The sequence below is a fragment of the Mastomys coucha genome, unplaced genomic scaffold (assembly GCF_008632895.1).
Source record: "Mastomys coucha isolate ucsf_1 unplaced genomic scaffold, UCSF_Mcou_1 pScaffold20, whole genome shotgun sequence".
Classification (NCBI taxonomy): Eukaryota; Metazoa; Chordata; class Mammalia; order Rodentia; family Muridae; genus Mastomys; species Mastomys coucha.
Window position 1 is genome coordinate 108,206,516 of NW_022196903.1, and position 13,163 is coordinate 108,219,678.

The window sequence follows — 13,163 nt, forward strand, 5'->3', positions numbered from 1 at the left end:
GAAAAGACAAAAACAAAACAAAAAACCCCACCAAATGAATGGGGAGCAGGGCACTAGAAGAAAGCCCAGCTCATGCACCTTGTAAACTTTCCAGACTACAAGTTCAAAAGCACAGCGGCACCTGTCATGCCCAACTCCGTGTGTCCTCAAAGTCAGAAGCTCTTGTCCAGCATGGATCACAAACTGCACTCACAATTCCGGACCCAGAGGGCTTTTCTCGGGATGCAAAGTCCTCTTATGTGCTTGGGTGGCACCTGAGTTAGTGTCTGACAGTGAACTAAACAAACAAACAAACAAACAAAAACTCAAGCATAGCCAAGCATCGAAGCACAAACCTTTTAATCCCAGCTTCAGGAGGCAGAGGCAGGAGGATCTCTGTGAGTTTGAGGCCAGTCAGGGCTACAAAGTAAGACCCTGTCTAATAAAGACCCAAAAACCAAACCAGACCAAACCTACCAAGCACGACGCAAACGTCGGTCTCTTCAATTTCAAGCAGTCAGCCAGAGTGACAAGCAACTCTGTCAAAAAGCATGGAGCCATTTATTCATAATCTACACGTAACACAGCATCAGTCAGGTCAGGACTGTTTTCTCACCCACCCTTTCCACATTTTGTTCAGTTTCCGTGAACTATAAATCACAGACTTCTTCACACCTGCAAGAGAAGAGAAACGTGGGTGAGGAATGAGTTCTGTTCAGTGGATGCGCAGCCACACTCCCAGCCTGACCAGAGGCTTGCCCTTGGGTTGGGGCTATGGTGGGCTGACTGGGGCCAGTGTTCTAGAGGACCTGGGAACTGAGGGCCATTAAAGGTGAGACTCTGAGCTGAGCCCCTGCTGTGCAGCTCATGGTGGCCAGGATTCCTGGGATTGAGAAAGTCTTTTGAGTTGTGGGGGTTTCTGGCAGCCACTGAGCATCCCAGGTCTTTTAGAAGGGAGGAGGCTTCTGGTGCTCCCTCTCTACAGTCCCTGCTGCTCTGTATCCCACGCATGCCACCTGTCTGCCTAGAGCAGATGCTATTCCAACTGCACATGCCAGGCTGCTCTCATGCCTGGCGTTAGCCTCCCCTGGATAGCATTTACCCCACTGTTCCGCACATGTAGCTGATTCTCCTGTCTCTGAATAGACCGACAGCTCCCCCAGGACAGGGACTTTGTTCTATTCACTCAGCACTCCTTTCACCGTGGTGCAGTACCTGGTACCCAGCAGCACACAGAAGGGGCTCAGCTGCGTCTTCTGAAGTGGCAGAAGGCTGGCCCTTAGAGGCCTCTGACTCTATCCCAACTACAAGATCCCAGAGGAGAGGCTCTCTGAGGCTTATGGGAAACACACAGCAAGGGATAAAACAGGGTGCTAGTGTTCTCGGTTGGCGCTTTAGGGTGCGGTCTGAGGCGCTGCAGCCTTTTTCTCTCAGTGCGTGTTCCTGACTGTGGCTTGGTGACCATGTTGACAAGGTGGGAGGATTCATTCCAGGGAGTGTGATCTTTTAAACTACCTGGCCCTGTGACTTGGAAGCTGCCTCGCCTGCTTGCAATCTGTGGCTACTGTAGGCAGTGACGGGGAGAGAGGCAGGGTTCTCAAAATCATTAGCAGATGTGTCTGGATGTGTGCTCTCAGCTTGACATGATCTCGTTGAGAAACTCCGAGTTTTCACTGCCTCCACTCCTCTTAATTTTCTCCCTGAAGCAATGACTCTGGTCAGACTCACCCACCTGAGCACTAAGGCTGGAAGATCATTACATAAGGTGCTGTTTCAAATTCCAGTGGAACCAACCAGAAGGCCAAGCAAAAGCCAGGCAGTCACACATGCAAGACTCAGCGCATCGAGCCCAGGCTGCTGAGTCACAGGCTGGAGACTGACTCCTCTTCCCATAGCTTAGTGACAATGCTGAGATTGTCAGGTAAATACTGAACGTGGCTGAGTGGCCCTGAGTGCCCTTCGGCTGCTTAGGGCATTAGAAGCCTCCCTTGACTGAACACACTCCCTCCTTCAGCGGTCAGAAAGACTGCAGCAGGGGACTGTGCTCCAAAGGACACTGGGAAATAACTGCTTATGTGCACTTCCATGCAGAGGGGCCTGAGGTTAGATTTCCATGGGCTGGGTCCATAGTCACAACTGCTCTGAACGTGCTCGATCCTATGAGGTTTTCACAAGAGCTGAGTTTGCTCGAGGGTAAGAACAATTAATTTCACCAAAGGTTTAAAATATTTCAGCCAACAATTTCATAAGATTGGAACACAGTGTTCTTCAAAGGACAGTAAAGGCTGTGAGGCGCCGGGGACAGGTGGAAGTGGAAAGCCCCGAGAAGGGAAGGCTCTGTGGAGGAGCCAGAATGGCCCCCCAGGGCAGGAGTTGTTCGTATTACCACATCAAACAGGACTGGGGTTTAGGAGCTGCTGGAGCTCTGAGTGTGTGCTTAGCATGGAAGGGGGAAGGCAGAAGAAAGGAGGAATCAAAACCCATCTAAACTACATATTCAGCTCAGAAAGAAAAAGTATCAAGAAGGGGCTATCAGTGGGTGAACTTCTCCAGCACACACTCTAGGGTGGGGCCTGCCACAATTCTGTGTCCATACCTATGAGAACAAAGTCAGTGAGCCTCCAAACACTTGCAGTGAGCCTCCAACTCACCTGTCCAAAGGGAAAAGCTCATCTGAGGCTTCGACGGGTTAGACATAGCTGGGTGTGGCAGTGGACACCTACAGTCCTAGGACCCAGAGACCAAAGCCAGAGAACTGAGATCACAGCAGCCTCATCTAGAGACCCTATCAGAATAGAGGGAGGAAGAAGGGAGGGAGAGAGGGAGGGAGGGAGGATGTTCAACCTTAAGTGATAAACACATCATCAGAAGGATGATATAAGATGAAAATAACGATTGGTTCCACTGTGTTTCAGGAAAGGGATGAGAAGCAGTGAGGCATGCTGGGATATTTCTTCAGGACAAGACTAAACGTGTCTTGTTAATTCAGCTGAATCTTTTGAAGTTGGGAGAGTTAATTCTGATTGACCATAAAGACAGGAGGGAGAATTAGACTCATCAGCACCCAGCCCCCAGCACCTCAGAGCGTGGTGCCACAGCCTCTGGGAGCTGCATCTGACTCCTGCCTCCCTCTACACATGTGTCCCAGGCACTCCATTCCGGGTTCTGTTCTCTTGCCTGTGCTGCCCTGGCCTGGGCTTGGGCTTCAGGGCTCCTTCAGCTGGGCTAGCTGGCTATATCCCTATCTGCTGGTCTCTCTGGCAACAGCTCTCTCCCTCTTCCTACATCCTTCAGTGGCCTCCCTCTGGCCTCAGGGAAACTCAGCATTCCTTGAATGCTGAATGCAGCTTTGGGGCCATCCTTTGTGTGGCTCTCGCCTATCCATCAGGCTGGTCACTGACTCCAATTTCCTACCTACTTGTCCTCACACCCGCTCACTCAAACTGCTGTAGCGGGCTTGAGCCAGGCAGAAACTCTGTAAAGGGCTGCTGCTCAGACAAGACAGTTGGCTCTGCTGGCCTTTTGTTAGCAGAGACTGGATGCCCTCAATGGCAAACTACTTTCTTCAGGGGCACCCTGCTGACACTAGTTCCTGATGATCTAGGAAACTTGATGAGAATCCTGCTGCTCTGCTAGCAACGGGGTGTAAGAGAGATGGAGACCAGCTGGAAACTTCCAGAGAAAAGGAACTGAGCATCTGGGTATATGAGTGTATCAGACAAACTGCAAAGGGAAGCTATGAAGACAGAGGGGCCAAGCTGCTCAAAAACACACCGCACACAACGTGCTTCCCAACAAAATCTCTCACAAGACATTACCAAAATCTTTCACAAGACATTACCATACACAGAGAGGCCAGGAGCAAGGTTAGAAGACCCACAGAACTGCAGGGTCATTTTCTACCATTTCCACTGCCTATGGCCTCTCTCCCGCTGTACAATGCGGGGAGGGGGACGGGGATTGGGATCTTGAGAAGTGAAGCAAGTCATTGTTCAGGGGAAGCAGGGCAGTATTCGCCCTGAGGGGAACCTGGGTGGCAGGTTCTGTTAACACTGCCCTCTGCTGTCAAACGGGAGAAATTAGTGGGAAGATGCCCAGGGCCTATCTCAGGGTGGAGGTTATCAGGAGGTGGTGCAGGGATTCAAAATGATTTTTTTTTTCACTCTTGGCTAATAATCCTTACTATTCAAATAGGAAAAAAAGCAATTTTTGATTTATTTTGGTGTGACTTATGACTGTATTGTTATTCATTTTTTACAATCGGGCTGCTCTTCTTTGGTAAAATATTCCCACAACTAAAGTTAACTTTCATTAAAATCAGGCACATAATGGAATGGAGCCCTTCAGTTTCTCCGTTGGAGTCCTTCAGTTTCTCCATTGTTTGGAACCAAAGGGTCCCAAGGTTTTAAGTGACAAACAGTTTAGTTAAGCCCACAGTGTGTGGAGCAATGAGGCTTTTCACTGACCTAAAGAGGCCAATGAAGAAAAACAGTTTGGATTTTCTAAAATTTCCCACCCCAAGTCACAAAAATGCTAAAAAATACTCATGCACAGACTGATATTAACAGACAGAGATTCTAGCACTCAGAGGCTAAGGTGGGAGGATCATCCTACACTACACAGCAATATACTGTCTCAAAAAGCAAACGAGGGCTGGCTGTGGCTCAGTTGGAGCACTCGCCTGGCAGTGAGGACTCCTAGATCTGATCAGCCAGGTGTTGGGGTGCAAGCCTGTCATCCTAGACACAGAAGCGGGGGGGGGGGGAGCGGGGAGACGGGAGAGCTGAGAGTTCAAGGTCATCCTTGGCTACATAGCAAGTTTGTGGCTGGCCAGGGATATATGATGCCGTCTTCTATAAAAATATAAAATGCTGTCAGGAGAACAGAATACTGATACAGCCGTACTTTACTGGGTTTCACCATGTCAGCTCAGAAACACTCAGAACCCACTATCTTCTGTTGTTTATTAGAAAGCAAACCCCAGGTATCATATTATTTCATCCATAAATACTTTAGCATGTCCCTCTGAAGGAACAAGATTAAAAAAGCAAACCCAAATGACACCATTATCGCTACTAAAGGCATCAAAACATTCCTTCTAGCACAGAAGAAGCCCATTTCAACCAGCCACGGGCACAACACAAGGCAACAGTCTGACTCACTCAAGCACACAAGGCAGCCCATGCCAGCCTTGCCACCGGAGTGACCAGCAGGAGCACAGAACACTTGACTACCTTAGTCAGAGACACGAAGCTACGTGCTGAGTTGTGTGGGATATCTGCCAGATCCTTTCAGACTCCAGGGAACAGGTGCCCCAAGGGCCACGCACTGGGCTGTGAGACTCTAGAGTGTGGCCACACCAGCTCCAGGGCAGTCTCACAGCCAAGGACAGACGTAGGGTAAGAAGGCACTCTGTTTGGGAGCTACTTCTGTGCCATCTCCTTAACACAAATCTGTCTCCCTTTCCAGCTCAGGAGGCAGGATGGCCAAGGCCTGAACAGCCAGCACAGGCCAGATGCTCAAGGCTAGGAACAAGGAGCTACGACAGGCATGTGCTTGATGATACTAAGAGCTGCAAAGAGTGGGGAGGGAGGAGGCTTCCCACACCTTACTCATCAACAGAGCTGCTTTGGCCGGTAATTCGGCAATATCTAAGGATATGTGTGATGAACGTGCAGGACATAAAGAATAGAGGAGTGGAGGCTGGGAAAGTAACTGGCTGAGAAAGTGCCTGCATAGCCTGTGTGACACCTAGTACCCCAGACACACAGACTGGCCGCCAAACCTCCCAGAGAGCAGAGGTCACAAGGGAGACAAAAGGACAGCAACCCCCGGCCTAGGAGCTCTCCCAAGTGGTAAAGGACCTCACAGTGGGAAATGAAGGAATACTCTGATTTCCCCTGAAAGAGATCAAACAGTCGCAGCACAGCATGCCACCGAGACTCCAGAGCCCCAGGGAGAAGGATGATTCAATGAGCTTCCAGAACACACACACCACTAAGGATCAGAATAGCTTTGAACTTCAACAGTAGTCCTGAAAGTGAGAATAATTGCAGTAATTATTTCAAGATTCTGTCCTTTTCTCCCCCCTCCCCCTTCTTTCTCCTCTCTCCCCCACAGAGACAGCATCCTGCTAGGAAGAAAAGGATGACCTTGAAATTGTAAGCTATGTGCCAAGAGAGTGAAGGGCATAGACATGGTCCCAGGAGCAGATGAAGACACTCTCTGGACAGGGGAGGAAAAGCACATTGCGTGCCTCATCTCAGTGTTAAAACTTTCCATAATGACTTGGCCCAAACTGCAAGTAGGCAAGGAGAACTGAGGCAGGAGGGAGGTCACGGGGGCAAGCTTGGGGGTGCAGAGGCTCAAGCACTGCCTTGGATTGCCCACAGGGAGCTGGCTGCTAGAGCACAGGGGCAGAAGAATGGTAACCTGCCCACTGCTCAGGAGACAGCAGGGAAGACGGCAACACCCAGCCAAGAGAAGGAAGCAGGTGTACTCGAACAGGGGGTGACTTCAGTACAGAGACAGAGGGCAAAACCCCACACTGAGAGGAGGGGCCATGCCTCCTGCCAGCACCTCGGGTGGTGACCCAGAGTTCAGGTCACACCACAGTCATGACTATCTAGGGTACTACAATGTCAGGGTGTATGGTGGTGAAGGGTCAGAACTGCACCAGTGCAAGGGAGATGCAGATGCAAAGCTTTGTATATCAACCTACAACACAGAGGCCATTTTGTCCAGCAGGTATACCACGGGTGCCCGTTTCCAAAGGTCTTACCAGCAGTAAAAAGGCCTTTGGTGCTCTGCCTGATGCTGGAAGGTCTGACGATTGATGAGACTGCTGCAAAACACAAGAACGAAAAGGATAATGAGAAGCTGGACAGATGCTGGTCACCTTAGAGGTCTTCAAACTCTGAAATGAAACATTGTTGCCAGCTAGTCAACAGAACTAGTGGAGGACTGCGGGCCCTGTTGGAGCCCGGCTGTGCCCCGCTGTGCCCAGGTCCGCTGTGTGAGCACTAGCAAAGGCCAAGGCTACTGTACAACTTGGCCACCTTAAAACAAGAGGGGTGGGAGGTGACCCTCGAAGGCCATTTTAGGAATTTAAAGCTGCTCCAGTCCTTCTAGTTCACAGTTCTAAGACGCAGAGAAATGGAAAGAGATCTTTGTTTGTTTGTTTGTTTTTATCTAGAAGTGCCCATAGTAAAAGTAAATGAGAATATCCATTCTAAGGTACAGGGCTCAAGTCTCCCATCATCTCACGGTAGCAGCAACCCACCAAAGGCCTGTTCTAGCCCTAGGGGAGAGAGTCCCTGGGCATGCTCAAGAAACTTGGTGCAGGTTCCTGAGAGGGAGAGTGGAGCCACCTGCCAAGTTCCTTACTGCAAACTGCATTTCCAATCAACAAATATTTTACTGGGAAACAAAGGGAGAATGAGTTTATTTGAGAGACAGGGTCTTCCCCTACTGTCCTTTGCTACTTAAGAGAGAGGTGGGTCTCTCAAGTTTTAAGGTTGTGATTTTTCTGCTGTTTTTAGAGACAGAGCCTTGCCTTGCTAATTAACCTCAGTTGGCCCTGAACTCACTATGCAGCCCAGGCTGGTTTTGAACCTGTGGCAAACCTTCTGCCCCAGCCTCCTGAGTGCTGAGATTACAGGTCTGCAGCTCCACTCAGGTTTGGATCTTTTGATAAACATTAGGGAGGTCCTGGGATGAGTGCAGAGAAACTCAGCTGAAGGGTCCTCAGAGAGGGTAGCTGGCTGGACACAGCCTGCGACCAGAGAGAAGCTGGAGATGTCAGCAAAGCAAAAAAAAAAATAAATAAATTAAAAAAAAATAAAAATACTATCAGTCTCTTTTTTTTCTCAGACCTCCACAAAAGACAGCAGCACATCTTTCAAATAACATCTAGAAGTTGTGTTCCTGAGACCAGAGGCAGCTGTGCTTCAGCCAATGGGTAGTTTCCCCACTGCTTGCTTCAAGCAAGTGAACACTACGATTTGGAAAACCCCGAATTGTTCATGCTTTTCTTCTCCCCAGACGCAATCTCTCTCTTGATCTCGTTAGGCAAGAAGGAAGAAAGACTGCGTCTGAATGACACAAAGGCTACTCTCACCCACAGCCAGCCCTTGCTCAACATCACTCGTGGACACACCTAGTCGCACCACATCTCCACAGTCGGGGTCTTGGGCCACTTGCAGTAAAGTCTCTTCCACATCCCTGTTTCTCCCAGGAGGGTCCATGATGTGATTGATTTGCTGCTGTAAGGTTCTGGGCAGTGTCATGAGCTGAGTGAACTGTCCTTCTGGGCTTTTATCTATCTGGGAAAGAGAGAGAGAGATGACGTCTTTGCAAGTGCTCTGAAGTCTAGACACAGCCAGACACATGGCTTCTATTTAAAAACCACACAAACAAGAGTCTCATGCAGGACTCGTGCATACATTTGTAATTAAATAAGGTTTTCCTTCCTCTGAAGCAAGCACCGCACCTGGCCCAGGTGGCATGGAAAACCGAGTGTTTACAGGGTCAGGATTATAGGACCTTTCAAAAAGGACAGCCCTGATTCTAGAATATTCTACTTCTATATGAGAAAAGAAAAGAAAAGAAGTCTCTAAAACATTTTCTAAACATTATCTTATTTTATGCATTGGTGTTTTGAATGAATGCATGTATGTGCACCATGTGTGTGCCTAGAGCCCAGAATCAGGTGTCAGATCTCCTGGAATTAGAATTATAGACAGTTTTGAGCCACCATGTGGGTACTGGGAATCGAATCCAAGTCTTCTGCAAGAATAGCTCTTAACCACTGAGCCACCTCTCCAGCTCCAAGAGAAACCTCTTTGGTGGGTCAGTTTCTGACTTACAGTTTGCAATGTCCTACTTGTCATAAGCCAGCAAGCTAACAGAGGTGGGGCTGCAGCCGACAAGCCCAGATCCAACCCAAAAACTCAGGTTCCCTTCCCATTCTGAATGCTGTGTGATGGTGCATGAGACAACTCGATCTGAATTTGTCCCCCGCTCTTCTATGCAATGCTGCACTTCACAAATGACTGCAGGGACACACTGATGACAAAGGCCAGTCTTACACAGAAGGTGAGTGAATTAGTAACTGATCAACATAACTTAGTTGTCATTACTTGTTCTATATGACTGAGCTGTTCAAGGACAAAGACATAAATAAAACTATGTATTGCCTAGAGACTGCTCATTCAAAAGTTAACCCTCCTGCTGAGATCACACTAGTCCCCCAATACAGTGCATTTTTCTTCATAGAATTAAAAATATAAAAACATGGAGACTATGCCTGGGTGCAGCTGCCTGCAATAATGGCCCCCTCAGCAGCTTGCTGACAGTATTTTTCAACCAGAGTTCAAGTTTTAGCATCAAAGAAAAGAATAGCTTCAGGGCAGGTGAGATGGTTCAGCAGCCTGGCTACCTGAGTTCCACGCCCAGGATTCATGTCAGGTAGGAGAGAACCAACTCCACAAAGTCATGTGGGACCACGCACACATCATGTAAGTTCAGGGCCATCCTCGTCTACTCAGTAAGTTCCAGGCCAGCCAGGGCTACACACACAGTGAGACCCTGCTTCCAAACAGTAACAACGAACAAGAAGAGTCTCAGGATGAGGCCTTCATCTTACGTGCTGCTCGGAGAGGTTGGTTCAGTGCCCCTGAGAGATGCTCTCAGGATGAAGGCCTTCGTCTTACGTGCTGCTCGGAGAGGTTGGTTCAGTGCCCTCTGAGAGATGCTCTCAGGCATGGACAGGCTAGCTACTTGCATCCGCTAATCAGGAGATGCAGACCCAGCCTCCTGCCCTGAGCTGGGAGAGCTCTGAAGGGCCCTCTAGCTTCATAGCACCTACATAGAGCCAGATGGGGCCCCTGGGGGCAGACATGCCTGACCTCAAGATTTGTACTAGGAGTGTTCCAGTGAGTGAACTCCAGAGGCATGTCAGAGCTGCCACTGTAGAAAAGTAAGTGGTGGCTCTGAGCTCTCTCTCCCCCTGGCCAAAGCAGTAGGAAAAAGTAAAAACACATCCTAGGAGGGAGAATTTAGTGCTATCCCTGTACTGAGAAAATGTAGGGGTATGGTGGCCATTCTGTGTACCTTGACTAATCTGCAGGGCTCAGCCACTTGGTCATTTTAAAGATGCACTTAACATTTTGATCAGGTGAATATAAACACAGCTGATCACCCTCATCATAGCAGGGAAGGCTCATGGACCTGCTGAAATACAAGAGAAAGGCGCAAGGTCCCTTGAGGAAGGTAATCTGCTCTTTACCCACTGAGCCATCATGCCAGCGCAATCAATTAAATAGCATTCATGTCACCTGTTGAGCAATATGGGATCTAATGAACTGAATGGAAGTTCTCAAAAGACCTGGCACTGCCCTAACTCCTGGGTGCTACCAGAAGGAGTCTAAGTTAACAACCACCGAGACCTATGGCATAGCCATCTTACTGCTGTGCAATTCACAACAGCTGGGAAACACAACTGGCTTTGCTCATTGAGAGATGAGCGGATGAAGAAAGCGTCATGCAGGGTTGGAATGAAGGCCCAGCATGCAAAAGCCTCTGGTTTGAGCTCCAGCCCTAGATACACAGGGCATGGTGGCACAAGCCTCAATTCTGGAGCTCCAGAGAACTCAGGGTCATCCTTGGCTACATAGGGACTTGAAGAACAGCCTGGGCTGCCACTGACTATCTAAAGAATAAAAGCAAGAAGAAAACGTGGCACAGATATTCAACAGAATCTTAAAAAAAAAAAAAAAAATTGAAACCGTGGTGACTGCAGAAAAGCGGCCTTACTGTAACCAGAGGCTGTGAGGGAGGTGGAAGGGGACAGGGCGATGGAATGCCCATGATAAGAAGTGACTGAGTGACTAGTGGACAAAAGGGAAGCGGTCAGAGGAGGGCAGGGCACTCAGGTGGGGTGTGAAAGGGGACAAAGGATAAGGACCCAGGAGCATAAAAATGCCAATGAAGCTCATTACTCTTAACATAAAAATTAGTAACAGTTAAGTCGGGTGTGGTGGTGCATGCCTTTAATCCCAGCACTTGGGAAGCAGAGGCAGGCGGATTTCTGAGTTCTAGGCCTGCCTGGTCTACAGAGTGAGTTCCAGGACAGCCAGGACTATACAGGCGAAACCCTGTATCGAAAAAACAAAAAACAAAACAAAACAAAACAAAAAATTAGTAACAGTAAACAAAGTTCTTGCCGCCGGCCTCTGGCACTGGCCTGCAATTCCAGCTTCCCGGAGGATGGAGGCAGGAAGACTGCCAGGTTCAAGGCTTCAAGCACACTGGAGTGAGTTCAAAACCACCCTGGGCAACGTAAAATGACTCTGTCTCAAAATAAAAAGTACAGAGAGAGCTAGACGTAGCTCAGGGGTAGGATACTTGTCTAGTATGTGTGAGGAACAGGTTCAATTATTCCTACTTCAGAAAACATAAACAAATAAATACCGGCTCTTCCTTTGGTAATAGGAACAAGGGCCCATGCACAGCTCACCTCCAGTTGGCCTTGATGCATCTTATACACCATCTGGGGGTCCTTCTGTAATATACTCTCATAGAGCTCTCGGAAATGGCCTACATTGGGCTTCACGATGTTCAACACTTTTGCTTTTTCCTCGCCAATCACCATGCGGAAGTCACCTAAGTCAATACAACCAGAGAAGTCAGTCTTCCTCGAAAAATTTCCATCCTGGCCCATGAACAGTGGTGGCTTGCTGGTCCAGCATGGCAGGATCCCTCAGCACACCTCTTTGCCGCTTTAAAATGTCCATTGTGGTGTACGAGGAATTCAAGACTTGTGGGAAAGGAGCCTTTGAAGTTCCAAAGCCCTGTGTGTTAGCTGTAGACCAGTGACCTCACACAAGGCCACTGGCCTGGCCATGAGGTTTTTTTTTTCGTTTTTTCCAGTATGGAAACCTCTGCACTGACAAACATTATAAACCCCCCGCCTGTGGCCAGTTGTTGACTGTTGCTTTAGGTTCCCAGCACACGGTGGCAGTTCACAACCACCCATCTGTAACTCCTCTGATGCCCCCTTCTGGCCTCTGAGGGCATGCACATGGTGTGAAGACACAGGCAGAAAACACTTATTCCCATAAAGCAGACCTTTAAAAATTTCAAGTGGAGAGAAATGAAGGATGTAACTATTGCTACAGGATGAATTGGATAAAAAATAATTTCTTTTCGGAGCAACTTCTACTTTGTGTACCTTTGGCTTTGGGACCAAGGGCCTCGTATAAGCCTACATTGGCCTAGAACTTGCTATTGGCCTAAGCTGTAGCTTAGCTCAACTCCTGGTCCTCTTGCTCTGCTGGGTTTTAAGCACGTACCACTGAACCCACTGCTGCAACTTCTGCTGCAGATGACGGGTGAGTCCTCTGCCCCTGAGGATGAGGAGCCAATCCTAGCAGGAAAGCTGGAGTCCTGGGAGATGCTGCTGGGGGTGAGGAGGGGATGTGACGCAGGGGTGGAGTACTTTCCTGCTGGCACAGACCCTGGGGTTACATCCCGGGGCTGCCAGGAAAGAACAGGCAGAAGTCCCGGCGAAGTGCCACTGGAGTGATGTGCTGGAGCCCTCAAGGGGTGCAGACAGGTGCGGACGGACACCACAGCTGCTGAGGAGGCCCCTGGGTGTAGGTGAGAGAACCTGTCACTCAACAGAGGTCACTTTTGGGGGTAAGGAGAGTACTATGGGTAATTATATCAGAAGCTGTGTTACCCTTGCCAGTTCTTCTCTTTGGGGGGAGGATTCTATGAAGCTATGGAATTTCCTTGAGCAAACTGGTGGCTTGTTGGGGGAAAAGTAACATTACAAAGCTGTCTGCAATAAAATGTGTGCGAGACTCCTCACACGCTCATATTGGGGTGTAGCTCTAACGTGAGGAAAGAGGGTGAAAACTATCTCAGCTGTAGGGTATCATCTCAGGAAGAGTGTTCAATCCCCATGGAGTGCACACAACTGCAAGAGATACAAAGACTGGGTCACGTGCCTGGGATTTCCCAGGGTGCAAGTTAGCAAGCCACATGTAACACTAGAAAGAAAGAAGGAAAGAAAGAAGGAAAGGAAGGAAGGAAGGAAGAAAGAAAGGAAGGAAGGAAGGAAGGAAGGGAGAAAGGAAGGAAGGAAGAAAGGAAGGAAGGAAGGAAGGAAGGGAGAGAGA

General features: G+C 48.9%; 1 protein-coding gene across 3 annotated transcripts in view; it reads right to left on the bottom strand.

Annotated features, from left to right (window-relative positions):
• Nucleotides 1-517: 517 nt before the first annotated feature.
• Nucleotides 518-13,163, bottom strand: part of Tamm41 (TAM41 mitochondrial translocator assembly and maintenance homolog) — a 34,343-nt gene continuing 21,697 nt past the window's right edge. For 2 of the 3 annotated variants that reach the window (XM_031382988.1, XM_031382989.1), the window contains 4 exons: nucleotides 11,498-11,643; nucleotides 8,138-8,303; nucleotides 6,761-6,823; nucleotides 518-654 (listed from right to left, as the gene is read on the bottom strand). In XM_031382988.1, the coding sequence (XP_031238848.1) occupies nucleotides 578-654; nucleotides 6,761-6,823; nucleotides 8,138-8,303; nucleotides 11,498-11,643 (452 nt within the window). In that variant the 3' untranslated portion in view covers nucleotides 518-577. Of the gene's footprint in view, nucleotides 655-6,760; nucleotides 6,824-8,137; nucleotides 8,304-11,497; nucleotides 11,644-13,163 lie in introns of those variants that run through there. The other variant, XR_004122245.1, reaches the window with a different exon arrangement.